This window comes from Calidris pugnax, unplaced genomic scaffold (assembly GCF_001431845.1).
Source record: "Calidris pugnax isolate Ruff unplaced genomic scaffold, ASM143184v1 scaffold294, whole genome shotgun sequence".
Lineage (NCBI taxonomy): Eukaryota > Metazoa > Chordata > Aves > Charadriiformes > Scolopacidae > Calidris > Calidris pugnax.
The window spans coordinates 915,569-931,220 of record NW_015094505.1 but is presented as its reverse complement, the minus strand read 5'-3'; the positions used below and the strand labels follow the sequence as shown (position 1 = coordinate 931,220).

Here is a 15,652-nt window from a genome sequence, read left to right as displayed (position 1 = left end):
TGGGCAACTTGGGCCAGGCTCTCACCACCCTCGCAGCAAAGAAGTTCTTCCTAATACACCATCTCAATCTCCCCTCTTTCAGTTTCAAACTCTTCCCCCTCGTCCTATTCCTCCCCTCCCTGATCCAGAGTCCCTCCCCATCTCTCCTGCAGCCCCTTGAGGGACTGGAAGGGGCTCTAAGGTCTCCCCAGAGCCTTCTCTTCTCCAGGCTGAACCCCCCTGACTCTCTCAGCCTGTCCTCCCAGCAGAGGGGCTCCAGCCCTCCCAGTATCTCCGTGGCCCATCTTTCCTCTGCTCACCTCAGCTTGGTTTCAGATCCCTTGGCCCATGCTGGTTGCTCCCAGCGAGGAAAGGGGCTGCTCTTGAGGGAACATCCTTGGAGATGGGGACTGTGTTTCAGGGAGCAGGAGCTGCCTCCCAGTTCGTAGTGGTGCTGGTGGAGGGGCTCGTGTATCATCCCTTTGTGAATGTTTTGCACCTCTTCCCACCACTTTGTGGTGAATTCACTCCATGTGAGGCATTGCAAGCCCCCAGCCTTCCTCCCTGGCTGCATAAATGCCCTGACATCCTCTGCTTGAGCAGTGGGAGGAGCATATTCCCCTCTGTCTCAGAAACCAGCTCGGTCCTCAGGCTGGCTCCTTGTGTGGGAGCCCAGGCAGGGGCAGCCTGCCTTAAAGGATCTCCTGAAGCTTTGGAGCAATATCTGTGCCACGCATCCTCTGTCAGGTTACCTGAGATAGCTGCTGTACTGGGTGCTGAAGACAGATAGGGGTAGATTCACCTGCACATTTGTGCGAGCACCTGTGCTGCAAGGTTTGGGGTACTATGGGTACACAAAAATAAGTATTGACGACATCTCTTGGGCCCCAGCGTAACCCTGTGCAGACTGGCCAGGCTGGAGAAACTCCTTAAAATAGCATTTGCAGGGCAGATGGTGACAGAAGTTCAGCAGTTGCCACTGTAATCACCGGTGCTTGCACAAAACAGTCTAATGGATGCTTCTCACTACAGTGTTCAGGGAGTCACAGCGTTTGAAGATCCTTAAAGAGCTTTTCCACCAGCAAAAGGTGTAAAATGTCTGGGAGCCTCAGAGAATTGAAAGAGAGAAGAAAATGATTTAATAAAGGGCCGTGGACTGGAGAATCTCTGGGTTTAATGGTTAGAGTCTCCCATCAGCTGAAGCGGGGCTTGACTCAGGCTCAAAAGAAGGAAAATTGGAAATCTGTCCCAGAGAGAGGATTATGTGGTTCTGCTACACTTAAAGCACCTGGCACTGCTGATTCAGAAGGCTGTGACTCCTCATCCTGGAGGAGAAAGTGGGACGTATGTTGGAAGTGACCTCTCATCCCCTTTCCCATCAGCTCAGGAGCTGCTCACTGTCACTCACCTTAGGAAGGGGGCATCCCTAAGCTAAAGGCAGGACAGTGTTTCTGGGGGCTGGGTGCTTCCAGATCACAACAAGCCAAGTGTTGCCTGGTGTATGAGAGTACCAAGAGGCAGATGCTGTTGAGAAACACGCTGTCCATGTGTGGTTTCTTTTAGAAACCCACAAGACTGGAAGTGCCAAAATAAAAGCAAGGGGAGTTGGTGAGAGGGGAGTGATGTATGTGGGCAAAAAAACCCACCCCAGGCCATTTTGTAAGCACACTTGCATTTATTGCCGAGTAGAGGCTCTAGCTACCAGGGATGGCATCATGTATGTCCGCAGACATGAACAGGGCTGACAGCAGAGCAGGGGACAGAAGGGGAGATGAAAAGGGTCTCGAGTGGCAGGCTGCCTGCCCCGGGGTTGGTCGAGCCCCTGCTGAGGAGCAGGAGTGCTGCCTTGCTGCTCTGTGGGGTGGGCAGGGGGGGATTTTCTATCAGCTGGAACTGGTTTCATTCCCAAACTCATCTCAGGTCTGGCGATTAAGGTCTCACAAACTCCTTGGCTCCAGGGGCTGTGTACAGACTGGCGGCTGAGCACCCTCGTAGGAGCTTGGTGTGCTCTTGGCTGCCTGGCGAAGGGCAGCTCCTCTCCAGTTGAAGCTGTGGAGCTGCTCTGGCCACCAGCGCTGAAGCTCTGCTGTGCTTGCAGGGCCTGCCCAGCACCAGTTAGGGATCGGAAGCAGTCAAGATCTTTATGGCTTGTTGGTCTGTCTCCTCATGGGGACATCGGTTCTCACAGCACAGCTGAGGTCCCAGACCTCATGCTGGCCCACCTGAGCCATCTCATCTGGTATGCTCTGACCATGGCACTTCCAAGCCCACCACCCACCTGTTCTTGCCAAAGCCATGAGGTCTGGCATGTTGTGACACTAGAGAGTTTGGTGTCCTCTGACTGCCATTCACATGGAGTGTAGGCTCAGGATGCTCCTGCAAAATGGTTTTTGCCTGGAGGCCGTTGACAGTCTAAAACTCTGATGAGCAGAACACTAGACCTCCAAGCATAGTAGCAGAGACGCCTCCCCTGACTCTAAATCATCCCATTTGTAGACTGAGGCCAGAGTGGCCGTGGTAGCACTGAGCTCGCTGCGGGCTGATAGTGGATTCAGCCACGTAGGGTTACCTGCTTCCAGGTCCTGGAGCTGCAGTTTATCTCAGGGTCTCTGCACAGCCTGGCAGAAGCTATGACATTTATTTGGAAATGAGAAGTCTGTTTAATTTGGGCCTGCCCTAATTGCTGGCATGAAATCCTTAATTGTGTCATTAAACTATAAAGATCATCAATATGCTTTGATCCGACAAATAAAGATTCCTTGTGTTCAGGGTGAGTCACAAATCCATGAGTCAGGAGAAACAAACGGATCGCGAGTAAATGGCGATAAATGAACAGATTGGAGAGAAACAGCTTTTTGATGTTGCTAATCAAATTGTATAAAAGGATCGAAGCACTGCAAGGCTTTGGTGGGTAATCCGAGACAGAGCTTTTCAACTAATATTTTGTTTTTTCTCTTTCTATACACAGACGACGTTTCCTGTGACTCCATCGCTTGCAACAAGCCCCACGATGGCTTTTAGTCCCTACCTGAGTCATGTTTCTCCTGGGATGGGCTTGGTTCCTGCAGAGCTTTTACCAAATACTCCTGTACTGGTTTCCGGAAATCCTACTGTTACGGTACCGGGAGGCTCTGCTGGGCAGAAACTGATGCGTACGGATAAACTGGAGGTATTTGGACGTCTGATACGATACTGCTGATGGAAAAGAACAGGGCTGTTGCTCTCTGCTAGAGTGACCCGGTGCAGCGTAGCGCAGAGTTTAACTTGCAGCTTCCCTCGCGCAGTGTGCCGCTCCCTGCTCGAGCAGATCCTCACCTGGGGTCTGATCCCAAATCCTCAGAAGTCACTAGAAATTTGGGAGCGCTCTTCTGATCCCAGTGGGCATTAGAGCAGGGCTGGGATTGTTGTTGTTCTGTATGCGACCCGCTACACTTTAAAAAAACGCAAGTAGATGGTCTGCCCTTTGGCTGAGCTTAGTGGGAGATGTGTTGGAAGTAACAGCCACTTTGCTTGTCTTGAGATGGGCTTATTGAGCTTTTGCAGAAAGCTTGAAGCATTACGCTGTTGGAAATGCTGGGCACAGGGCATCTTCTTCCCCTCCCCAGCCGGCTGGGCGTGCTGGGGCTTAGTGCTGGGGGAGCTGGAAATGTCTTTCAAACGCTAAGCAGAGGCTTTGCAGGAGATAAGGGCTGAGGACCTGAATTCAGAGGCCCCTGCAGGTGTAAATTACAACGAAGGAAGGCAGGGGAGAAGGGTGTAATTTCCCAACACGGTGTTTTGTGTTAGGTACTGTATATTGCCTTGCTGGTTCCCTCTCTTCTGATGTGATGTCTTACCTTTTCCCACGCTCAGTCCGATAGTGCTGGTCTGTGATCTGTACCACCAGCTGCAGTCCTCAACAATTTCTCTTGGTTCCTGAGACAAGGAAACCTTGCAGATCCGTTTTTTTTCTTTGAAGCTTCAGTGCTTATGACTTACAAACATCTGCAATATCTTTGTTAGGCTGGCAATTTTTGGTAACACCTCACAAGCACGTTGCAGTGTAATGGAACATGCTGTCACCTAACCCCAGGGTCAGAGTGTTATTGTGGAGGGCAGTGAGACTATTTATGTGAAAGACGCCCTCATGTTTATAAGAAAAGATACTTGTTGCAAATAACGGCACCCTGCAACATTTAGAATTAAATATCCTACCTGGGAGTGAGCTTCATAACAAATTCTTAATCCAGCTGAGACACAAATGAGAGAGTTATTAACGTTTAAGCTTTAGAGGCAGGGGAGGAATCCTGAGCTCCCAAAGTTTTGGCAAAACGATACTGACTTCCCGGGGTCGCTTTCCCTTCTGCACAAATTCTGTCCTTCATTTGCATTTGCTAATTGGCCTTGGTGCCCGTTGTGGGTTTGCCCGTGCCCTGCTCCAGCTGTGAGTAGCACCAGTCGCCCCTCTGACTGTCGGTGTGTGTGCTGCCCGAGATGAGCGTGGATTTGGCATACACACGTAGTTTAATGTGGCCAACAGAACTGGTATTATGTGTTGAAAATACTGAATGAAGAGTAACTTGGTGTCCTGCTCAACAATGTGACTTTCTTTTAAGGTTTGTCGAGAGTTTCAGCGTGGAAATTGCACACGTGGTGAGAATGATTGCCGCTATGCTCACCCTATAGATATTGCAATGATAGACACAAATGAAAATACTGTTACAGTTTGCATGGATTACATCAAAGGTCGATGCTCTAGGGAGAAATGCAAGTACTTTCATCCCCCTGCACACCTGCAAGCCAAAATCAAGGCAGCTCAACACCAGGTGAACCAGACAGCTGCAGCTGCAATGGTAAGTAGAGCTCTTCTCAAGCTGTATTTCCATTGCTGAGAGATCTCATTTGTGTCATACGTGTCACTTGTGGAAAGTAGAGTGCTTTGTAGATGGCTGACTAGAGAGCTGAGAGCATGTGCAATACGAATCGCATCTCTTCATCCTTTCTGTGTGCTCACCACAGCATGAAGCCCTGAGTGGCGCGGTGCTTCTCGCCAGCTAGGGACATGGTGGCAAACCCTGTCATTCTCTGAGGTGACAGCAGCACCTGGAACCAACTCCTTCCCTGGCTGAGTCGTGGGTATCAGTTCAGCTCCCTCAGTGCACAAGGAAAGCCAAGACTGCCCATCCCATAATACATCCTTTGCAGGGGGATCCTGGCCCGTTGAAGTCAGTAGTGAAATTTCCACTGACATAAAAGCAGACAAGGTATCAGTTGTTCCATCTCAGGCTTAGTGAAGTGACAAGGCTCAAACCAAGGGTGACTTCCCAAACTGGGGTGTTCATCCCGGGGAGGGAAGAAGAGCCCCAGGGGGATCGTGGCCACGTGTATAAATTCCTGATGGGGGAAGTAAAGAAGAGAGAGGCAGATTCTTCTCTGTGGTGCCCAGTGAAAGGACAAGAGGCAACGGGCGCAAACTGAAATTCAGGAAATTCTGTTTAAACATAAGAAAAAGCTTCTTTACTGTGAGGGGGATCAAACAGAATAATAGCTGACTGCTACAGGTTGCTCCACCCTCAGAGATGCTGAGAACCTGCCTGGGACACGGTCCTGAGCAACCTGCTCCAGGCAACCCTGCTTTGAGGGAGTGTTGTCTTGGCCTGGGGGATCTTCAGAGGTCCCTTCCAACCTCATCTCTTCTGTGAATTTTTATTATGATTTTTTTTAATAACAAATATTTTAAAAAGTTCTTGCCTTCTTTTTGATTTTGAAGTAAGGCCACTAAATTTTTTTTTAAAAAGACAGTAAAAGGTTGCTTTTCATTCATGGTGAATTGTAATGCAAAATGAGGAAGATTCTAGAAGTTAAACAACAGCCCTCCTTGTAGTATCAATCTTACCTGGAATGTAATTTGCAGAACCAATTTATACTGCAGCATTTATTTGTCCTGCAGAGTTTATTTATTAGATTTCTTACTATTTTTGTTATTGTTGAAACAAGAGCCCAGGTCTGTTGAAAAAGAACCTTCTGAAATACAACTCTTGTGTTCTTTACAATTGAATCTTTACTTTTTCACTAATTATCTAGGAGGCTACAACTTAACCAAAGCCAGTGCATGTTTTATTCATGCTCCTGGCTTCTCTTAAAAATGTAATTAACCTTATTTGTATGCTGTTAACTAGAACCTTTAAAATATTTATTGATGGCTTGTTGCATCACCCCTGCTACCAAAACAGCTTGCATTATTCATTGGCTTTTCAAGGTTTGATGCATTTACTGTACCTGCTGAGGAATAAGACTTTATTAAAGGGAAGAATGGTGTCCAGTTTTCTTGGATCAAAAAAAAATAAACCCCATATACCAGACAAATGGGTGTTCCTTCTACAATAGATTTGGGATGACTTCAAACCTAAATTCAGAAGGTATCTCTGAGGTTACTGGAGGTGCACAAGTAGTAGCTGAAGATGCTTGGCTGAAGTCTGTGCCGCGAAGTCAGATGAAGAGGGTCAGGCTCAGTGCCCCCAGCCCAGGGTGGCACCGGAGCAGGGGCCTGAACCTCCCCTCTCTGCCAGCCCCAGTGAGGAGATTTCTTTACTTTTAAAATTTCCTAAGGCAGAATAATAGCTGACTCGCCACTAGGCCAGGTAATGACTCAGCCCCCCCCCAGTAGTGCATGCCTCGTCTTTTTAATATATTGTATAATGCATTCATTTTTTTTTTAATTTTTTTTTGTTTTTTTCTCTTCGCCTCCCCAAAACGTTGCTCTCTCTTGACACACCTCTGCTTGCTGGTTTTGTTACTGTGCTTGACCCCCCTCCCCGGCCCATTGCCATCATGTGCTCGCTGCCTGCTAATTAAGACTCAGCCAGCTGTCAGATCACTGAAGCGACCGCTGGAGGCAACCTGTGACCTGGTACTTGGACCTTTCACCTTCTCGCTTTGCACGTAACCATCCTAATCTGCATGAAGGCCCTTCCGCGCTTGGCCTGTGGTGTTAGTGCCCGCCTGGGGAGACTGCCCATCCCAGCCAGAAATGTTGCAGCCTCCGCTCAGACGTGCCCATCCTGCGCCCTCCGCGCCAGCCCCAAACCCCTCTGCGTTTTTTTGGCAGCCAACAGCCTCAGGGCCGGGGTGGGGGGAGGGTGGCAGCGCTGGGTTTTGAGATGGTTGGGGTTTTTTTTCCAAACAGCGGCAGCTTTGGAGTTGTGAAAGGCGGTGCTGGGGTGAGGGTTGTTGCACTCAGTAGGTCTGTGGTGTGCTGGTTGTGCCAGGAGACTGGGTGGCGCGGGACGGGTCCGGCGGCTTTTCGCGGCGTGCCCAACAGCACAGCCTTGCCTGGTGGGGTCCTGCTGGTACTGCCCTGCCAAGTGGGGCTCTGTGCAATGGGCACAGCACTAATTTAGGACCTCTCCAGTCCCGGCAGTTCCTGGCATCGGGAGAAGCAGGGGGCACCCTGCTAAGTGGCACCCACGGAGACCAGTGGTGGGTCACGTTGGGGAAGCAGAGGAGGCCGCTGCTGCTGGCTCTGGTTCCTCCCCCCAGACCCTCACACCCCACTGTGGGGGTGCCTTTTGCTTCAGGCACAGGATCAGCTCCCCAGGCTTCTGTCTGCAAGCCGTCTTCATATAAGCCATCTTTGGTTATTTCCCAAGTCTCAAATGTATTTTGCCTGTCTTTGTGACACCCATGGTGAGGCAGAAGTCATCCTCCCAGTCTGCTGTCCGTCCTGGCTCTGTAGAAGACAAACTCTTTCCCATTCACCCCAAGTACTGATCCAATGATCCAATGCATCCTGCAAAAAATGGCTCCTCTTGCCCAGCTGCAGGGGGGAGAAAGGGAAGAGTGGACACAGGGGAGCCCTGAAGCCTTCAAGCTGGTGTTGTTCCCCATTCCCAGAGCTGGGAAGCAGAGCTGATCTGCTCCCCTTCCCGTCTGAAAACTGGGATTTGGGTTTTTTAAGTAGTCGAGAGGATTCCTTATCAGGGTTTTAGACAGCAGCCACAGGAAACCTTGCCAGGGACCAGCTTTTGTCAGCAGTGGTGGAATTACCCTGTCAGTGACATGACAGCCTCTCGCTCCCGGGTGCTGGTGGCCGGCAGAGCTGTCCCACAGCCAGCGTCGGCGCTGAGCCGCGCGGTGCCTTCCTGCCCTCACCGACAGCCACCTCCCCACGGAGACACAGGCCCTCGCAGGATGGGAAAGCCCTTTAATTCCACCACCCTCCTGACCTCCCCTACTTAACAAGCCCCATCAGCTAAGTTACTCTTAATAGTCTTCCTTCTCTGAAACACCTAAAGACTCACAGCTGCCTTGCTGGAACGTGTCACCTCTTCTGAACCCTTGGGGCAGGCTGCACCAGGGAAGGATTCCCAGGGGTGACAAGAGCCATTGCCTCTGCTGCTCACCAGGGAACCTGCGCTGCCCCTGACCTCTCTCAGGTCGTGTTGTGTCTGTCAGTCCTGTCTGTGTTCCAGCAGGAATATGGCTTTCCCAGCCCAAAAATGGGAGGGTGCCTGGTGTTTTTGTAGTGGGAATAGTTTGTTGGGATCGGTGCAGGCTGTCAAATGGGCAATGAAGCCAATTAACTCCTTCAGCAGTGCAGATGGTGGTACATAGGTTGCATACCCATGTGTGCACACAATCACGTGGGAAAAAAAGAAAAGGTCTCTGCTACATCTGGGATGGTCAGAGCTTGTCCAGAGGGACATCACAAGCAGCAGGGTGAGGTAAACTCACCAAAGTAAGTTCTTTGCTACAAGCATTTAGTCTAGCTCCTGTCCAGCGCTGGGGAGGCACTCGCTACAGAATTCAGTGAGGTCAAAATGTGGTGAGGTGTCTCCAGTTGCCTTCTGTGAGTGCTGCAGGATGCTCTTGGGGCATTCCTTCAGAACCAGGACACGGTGCAAGACAGAATTGTCTCCCCATAAGCTGCTACAATTCCTGCAGGTCCTGGGACTGTTACAGAGACTCTGGCCCATTTCAAACGAGACACAGTTGTTTGCTCCAGTGTCTCTGACAGATTCCCCTGCAGGACCTGCATTGGCCCAACTTCATCACGTGCCATTGTAGACACCTCCTGGACATTTGTAGATAGCCTTTCAGTGAGTGTGCTCCTGACTCGAGGCCCCTACTTGAATGCAAGGGCTGAAGAAGTGGTGAAGCCAGATCCCGCTGTCCCCCTGGGCTCTCCAGCACCTTGGTATCTGAAATTAAACAGGTTGGCAACAGGAGGAGTGTGTCTTCAGGGCACGCTGCTGTATGGATGCTCCCCCAGCTGCTGGGATGGGAGAGGTGACCCAGAAGGTTCTGTCAAACCAGAAGCAGTCGGAGACAGTCTCCTGTGCCCACAGAGCCCACCTGGCAGAACTTTCCTTCAGAGCACACTTCACAGCTGCTGCAGTGTGTTCGTTTCGTTAGGTGGCTTTGGAAATGTGACATTTATTTGGATTTCTCACCCCAGCTGCTGTTCAGGGAGCAGCAGTGGGACTGCCATAGCTCCTTTCTCTCCCTTGCTCCCAAGGGGCTGTAGCAGGCGTGGGGCAAGGGTGATGCTGGAGAGATGATGGGGAAGACCATTGACGTCCCTATAGCCTGTGGGTGTTTGATGCTCCCGCTGACTGCAACACTGGGCTTGGGGATTGTCCTGTAAAGAGCCTGGACGTAACAGTGAGGTCTCAAAGCCTTCAGCTTTTGTACTTTTGGCACTGCCGTGATGGGATAATGGGCGTTTTGGGGTGGTGACAGCCTTTGGCCGAGAAACAAGGAGTCAAAAGTCCATTATGTGCCTGGCAGAGTTGCTTTGCTATAATTAGTAATTATTTTTCTGAGGCAGATTTTGGAAGCGTCTGAAAAAGAATGTTTTGCAATCATGCACAGTAAGGAGCAGGAATTTAAGCAGCAAGTTCTTCGCTCGCTGTAAATCTGTAAAACACCTCTGATGTAAGTGGAGCTACTCCAGTCTCTACAAGCTACAAATCTGTCCCATGCCTGAAGGAACAGTCATGCAGCCATCATTAACGAGACAAGATGTAGATACAGTCAGATTTAATGCAGATATCAATGAAGGCTTCCCTAGAAATGGAAACTCTTACATCTTTACCTAAAAGATCTCATCCCAAAATACAGACCTTCAGCAAAAGTTTTTTGTTGTCTGTGTCTGACAATGTTGTCTCGTGTTTGACCGCTGTCTTTTGGTTCTAGCCAGAAGAAATCTGGAAAGATTAAGTGCTAATGCTGGCCCTGGCTGCCTGCTGGCATTAGCAGAGGATGTGTGCATGTCTGAGGGCAGTTTTGCAAATGCAATTTCTTCTTCTAATTTTCTTTTTTAATATTAAAACCACCTAAAAGCCACCATGTGAACAGAGATAGGCTGGAGTAATGTTTTGCCTGGAAGTATCTTGCTTAACATTTCTCAGATGAGCAGTCTCCTATAGCGAATTAAATTTAAAGTGAAACCTCTTTCTAGACGGTGACAAACTGTTGCAAGCTTTCACTTATATTCTGTTGTGTGTTGATCTTCATAATGCTTTAAAATCTCTACTTGTGTCCTTTCTTCTGAGTACTGTGTGTTCGTAGCCTTAACCCTTCATTAGCTGAACCTCCTCCATTGCTTACCCTTCACTGCCACCTATTAAAAAATAAATAAATAGAAGTGATAACCCTCTTTTACAGCCATTGCTTTGCTACATGATATAGACTAACACAACTAGGCAGAACTGACCTGATTCTGCATGACTTCCACATGCGTAAATCTCATTGACGTCAATGGGAGCGTTATGTGCAAAAAGGACTGCAGGGCATAATTAAAAAGGACCCTTTTCTGTCACATTATGGAGAAAAAAAAAATGTGGTTTCTACTTGGGTACAATGAAAAGCTGTAAATCATTGGAAACATTCCTGTCTCCTAAGAACCTGACATACTACTTTGCTGTTGAGACATGCTTGGGTGAATGATTAGCAACTCACTGAGAAAAGTTCCTGAGTTGGGTTAATGCTTTTTACCAAGTCTGATCATGAAACAGGTTTGACGGGTGGAAGAAGCCCGGTGGTGTGATAGAACAAAAAGAGAGGATTTGTCTGATAGCAAGGCCCACCCAAATCTTGTTGGAACACCAGATTTGTGAATGGCTTTTTCCACTGTTAATAACGAGCGAGCAGTATTTAGCTGTTGGAGGCCACCTCCTAGAAATTGGGGGCGGATCCGAACCCGCTGGTGGGGAGCTGTGCCACTGGTGCAGGGGGTGGAGAATCAGGGCCGTTCTTCACCACGTATCTCAGCCTCTCGACCAACGAGTGGAAATATGTTTTACTAGGAAGGTGATGTTATGGGTATAATTGGTGACAGCTACGGCTTCACCACCTGAACACGAGTCAGCTGCACACGAGTGTGCACGCTTCCACACGTGCACGGGTACGTGTAGGGAGGTGCTGACACAGGCAGAGACAAGCATCCCTTATTTTTCCACGGCATTTGTTGCTTATGCTTATTTTCTTGGGTCTTAGTAGTCATCTACTATATTTCTCTTAGCTGGTTTGGTTTTATTTTTCAAAATGCTTGTTGCCTTCAACTGTTCCTTGTAGTATCCTGTCCAGACCTCTCCCCTTCCTCCTCCTCATGCTTTTTTTTTTTTTTTCCTGTGTGCCCAAGTCAGTCCTGCTGAAAACCTCCTGTAGCATCCCTCCCCCTCGACTCCTCTCCTTCTCCTGGTTCCTTGACTAACTGCTTTCCTGGTGCAGTTGTGCTTTCACTTACTCCTCCTACTGTGATTTAGCCGCCCTTCTCTCTCCCTTCTCGCTAAGTTGACGCAGTTGCAGGTGATTTGCAGCTGAGACCCCCTATTATTTATTGCATGTTTGATCTACGTCTGGGCCCCTTTTTTTACTCCACTTGTCTTTAATGACTCCCTTATCCACAGGCCCTGCCGCCTGGTGCACTTCAACCTTTACCAAAGAGGCCAGCACTTGAAAAAAACAATGGTGCCACCACAGTCTTTAACCCAAGCGTTTTCCACTACCAACAGGCTCTAGCCAACATGCAGTTGCAACAGCCTACATTCATCCCTACAGGTAAGTGTCTCCTTGCTTTCCCCAGCATCCCAGTTGTCTTTTGATGACCTAGGCGTTGAGCTAGTGAGCAGATTTGTAAGAGCCCCTAGTAACAGAGTATCAGGATGTGGTTTCCTATTGAAAATGGATGAAAAGTTAATGTTTATTGTTTGACTTCTTTTTCCTTCATCTTCTAAAATTCAGAACTTCTCACTCGTAAAGATCCCTTCTTAGCCTTTTTGTGTGGTTTGGGGATTGTTGGGGTTTTTTTTTGAAGTGGTCAAACTAAGAAAAATGTCTGCATGTTTCTTGAATTCATACTTTCTGTTTCTCCTCCTTATGGTTCAAGTAGTTAATCCCAAATTAATTCTTTGACTCTTGCATAGCACTCTTATGGACTCATGTTAAAATGTCTAGTGGAGCTCTATGCAGATCTGCCTGCTGACTTGAAGCTACAGGGATCTTTCTGAGCTTCTGTCTCAGTGACCTACATGTTCCCACAGCCGTGATGTTTATAGAGGGAACGGTTCGTCTTTAGTAAATACAAATTACATAATCCTCTTTAAAGGCATATATTTCCCTTTTGCTTGTCTTTTGACCGGTGTGATAGCCTGAGCTTTTTAAAAGCAATTTAACTCCCAGCTTTTAAGGTCTCAGAGTAAAATTGAAAGATGCAGTTCAGTAATTCATATAGGACTTGAAATATGCACGTGGCAGATGTGAGCGCTGACTAGCCAATTAACCTCTGTTCACTGCAGCCAAACCAAAACCAAAACCTGCTTAGAGTAGTAAGTACGATAAGTGGCCGAATGAGGAATATTGCAGAGCTGATAGCTCATTTTTTAGTATCATTATTGTCATTGCAGAGCATCATAAGGAAAGGGAGGCCCAGTGTTTTTAATGTTTAATGCTGTATTCATTTGCTGGATGGTATTTACAAAGACATACCAAGTGCTTCTCTGGGCTTGGCGCCTCGAGGCGAATGCCATGGACCTGCACCTTGGCCTTGGCATCCCTTGGGGTCAGGGGAGAAGCTTCAGAGACAGTTCTGTTCTGAGACCAGACTGCCTCAGGTGTGTCTCAAGACCTAGCCCTTGTGCTTGTGTGACCTTTCTGTTATGAGAGCACTTGGGGACACTCAAAACTTGGCAGCTGCTGAGATGTTCTTCCAGGGAAGTGGAATCTTGAACGGAGAGATGGAGGGAGGGACTTGAGCAGTAGCCTCCTGCCCTGTGCTCTGCAAAGTGCTCTTGGAGGGGCTGGGCTGAGCCGACCTTGGCGCTACGCCGCTGGGTGCCAAGCGAAATACTTCTCCAGGAGACACTGACACCTTTGAGAATGCCAAGTCCCCCAGCTGGCTACGCACTCCTCTTCCTCGAGGTCGCCCAACTTGGCATTAGGACATGCATTTCTGAAGCGAGCACCATAAATTAGCTCTCACCCAACCCTCTCTGTGCTGTTGTGCCCTGGCTCATGGCAATGAAATTATGCGCAGGGCTGATGCGTAACAGGTCTGTTTGCTGGCACCTGCTCTCGTCCGAAGACATTAATCTTGGGCAGAGCAGCACATTTCCAGTCAGAGGCCGAATCTCTGAGTTGAGGTTATGCACACCCACTTTCCCCGTATGCATCAGGCTGCAGGTCTGGCCTCAGCCTTCGCAGCGCTCCGGAAAGCGGAGCAGAGAGGTGGCACGTAGCAGCTCCTACCAAAAGCTGTTGCTTTGCTTAGTTTCTCCTGTTCAGTTATTGAGAGATCAGTGTCATGGGTTGCCATGGGGGGGAGAGAGGGAGGGGGGAAAAGTCAGGGTGTCTATTGAAAAGGGCGTCATCACTACAATTGTTTCAAGTCCAGAAAAAAAACCTGCCTCTTTCAGCTTAAACTAGAGACTTTAAATCCCGGTCCCAGCTTGCAGGAGTAAATTGCTTTTGGAAAGTCAGTTTTAACATGAGCATGATGTTCCTCGAAGGGCAATTTGTTTTCTGTTGACACGACCAGAAAGAAGTCAACACGCCTGATACCAAAAAACCCCACCCAAACAACCCTGATTTCTAGGATAGGTCATACAATTTAATACCGGGGTGGGAGAAGAAAGATATTCTCTACTACCCAAGAATTCAAGAATTAATTTGGTTTGCTATGATCTCTTAAAACTGAGTTTAAACTATTTATGTACCAATATGCAGAATCTGTTTGCATGTGCTTAAATACTGAATGCTGCAAAGAGAATACCTGCTTTTTAGTTAAAGTGATTTCTAACACTGAAGCTTCACTAATGAAATATCCCTTTTGTTCATCTTTCCACGCTTCAATGCATGGTGTGCAGGGTCAGTTCTGTGCATGACACCCACTGCAAGCGTTGGTAGGTTTTTCTACACAAACTTCTCAACTTTTCCTAATCTGAAAGAGACAGCAAGTTTAGTATGCATCAGTGAGAACCTGGGTGGCTGAGTGGAGTGACTGTCTATCCGCTGTCTTCTTTGAGGCTTAAATGGTTTTAATTTCTGTGCAGTGCAGTGTTTCGTGTGACTAATAGGAGAATCCAAGGTAATGTGTTCCCACCCCTATTTAGTTCCGCTGCAGAGATAAAAATTTGTCACTTAAATGTCTTTACAACCCATTTAAGTCATCCAACAAAAGGAAATAGCAATGGGAGGATCCTCTTGGCTTATTTTTTTGTAGCAGGCATCAGGTGGATTAGAGTTTGGATTTTCGTTTGTCCTTCTGAGGACATGGTAGGAGACTGATTTCATAAGGGTGCTAAGGAAGGAGCACATCTGGGGCCAGCCCCTCTGCCAGAGCAGGGTGCCGATGTACAGCGCAAGAAGCAGGGCTTAGACCGTGGTCTGGCTGAAGATTCATCTCCTCAGTGAAGTGTCAGCCGTGCAGGTGCCAGGGACCGTAGGGAGGTACCGCTGCTGGCGCAGGTGGGATGCAGCGAGGCAGCAGGGCTCAGTACACGCTTATTGCTGCTGCAGGGATCCAGTATGTTCAGGCTCAGCATCTGCGTCTCACTGGGAACCTGTGCAGGTCTTTGAGGGACCTTCCCCTCCGTCCAGAGCTGCTGGGCACAGCGGGATGGGTGAAAGCTAAGCTTTCGTCCTCCAACGGAGGTCATACAAGCTGACCAGCATCCAGGTGTGTGCCTGCTTCAGCCAGAGGGAGGGAGGCGAGAGTGGGAGCCCTGGGGAGGGTGCAGGGCTTTTGGGGAGCAGGTCCGAAAGCTTTGGCAGGAATGGCTAAGCACTCTGCTCTCCCACCTCCCCAGCCCTAGAGCACAGGGAGGACACACCGCTTGCATGATGGGGAGCTGAGCCCTTCAAACACACCTCTGCCTGTAGGAAACCCCAACCCACGGGTTCCAGCCTCCCGGGGCTGGAGCTCCCGTCCGGGGCTGGCCGTGTCTGTGCCGGGGTGGAGGGGAAGGCAGGCCTGCTCTCCCCACTGCACGTTTGCAGGGACGGCCGGGCCTCCCCATGGGCTCCCCAGCCCCGCAAACCTCCCCTGGGTTTGGGGGATGCCCACGTGCGCCCCAGAGCATCCCCCCCAGCACCGTGCTCTGCGGGATGCGCAGCTTGAGGAGGCTGCCGAGCTCCCTGCCGCTGGGTTGTACTTTTGGGTCCTCTTTCTGCAAACTGTACCTGTTCAGATGTA

General features: G+C 49.2%; 1 protein-coding gene across 8 annotated transcripts in view; it reads left to right on the top strand.

Moving 5' to 3' along the window:
- Window positions 1-15,652, top strand: part of MBNL3 (muscleblind-like splicing regulator 3) — a 64,981-nt gene that overhangs the window by 40,057 nt on the left and 9,272 nt on the right. For 4 of the 8 annotated variants that reach the window (XR_001414213.1, XM_014963101.1, XM_014963100.1 and 1 more), the window contains exons 3-6: window positions 2,948-3,148; window positions 4,575-4,811; window positions 11,871-12,021; window positions 14,325-14,360. Coding sequence is in view for 5 of the 8 variants with exons in the window: in XM_014963101.1 (XP_014818587.1) it covers window positions 2,948-3,148; window positions 4,575-4,811; window positions 11,871-12,021; window positions 14,325-14,360 (625 nt within the window). In the remaining 3 variants the exon portion in view is untranslated. The remainder of the gene's footprint in view (window positions 1-2,947; window positions 3,149-4,574; window positions 4,812-11,870; window positions 12,022-14,324; window positions 14,361-15,652) is intronic. The other 4 variants (XR_001414215.1, XR_001414214.1, XM_014963103.1 and 1 more) reach the window with 1 other exon arrangement.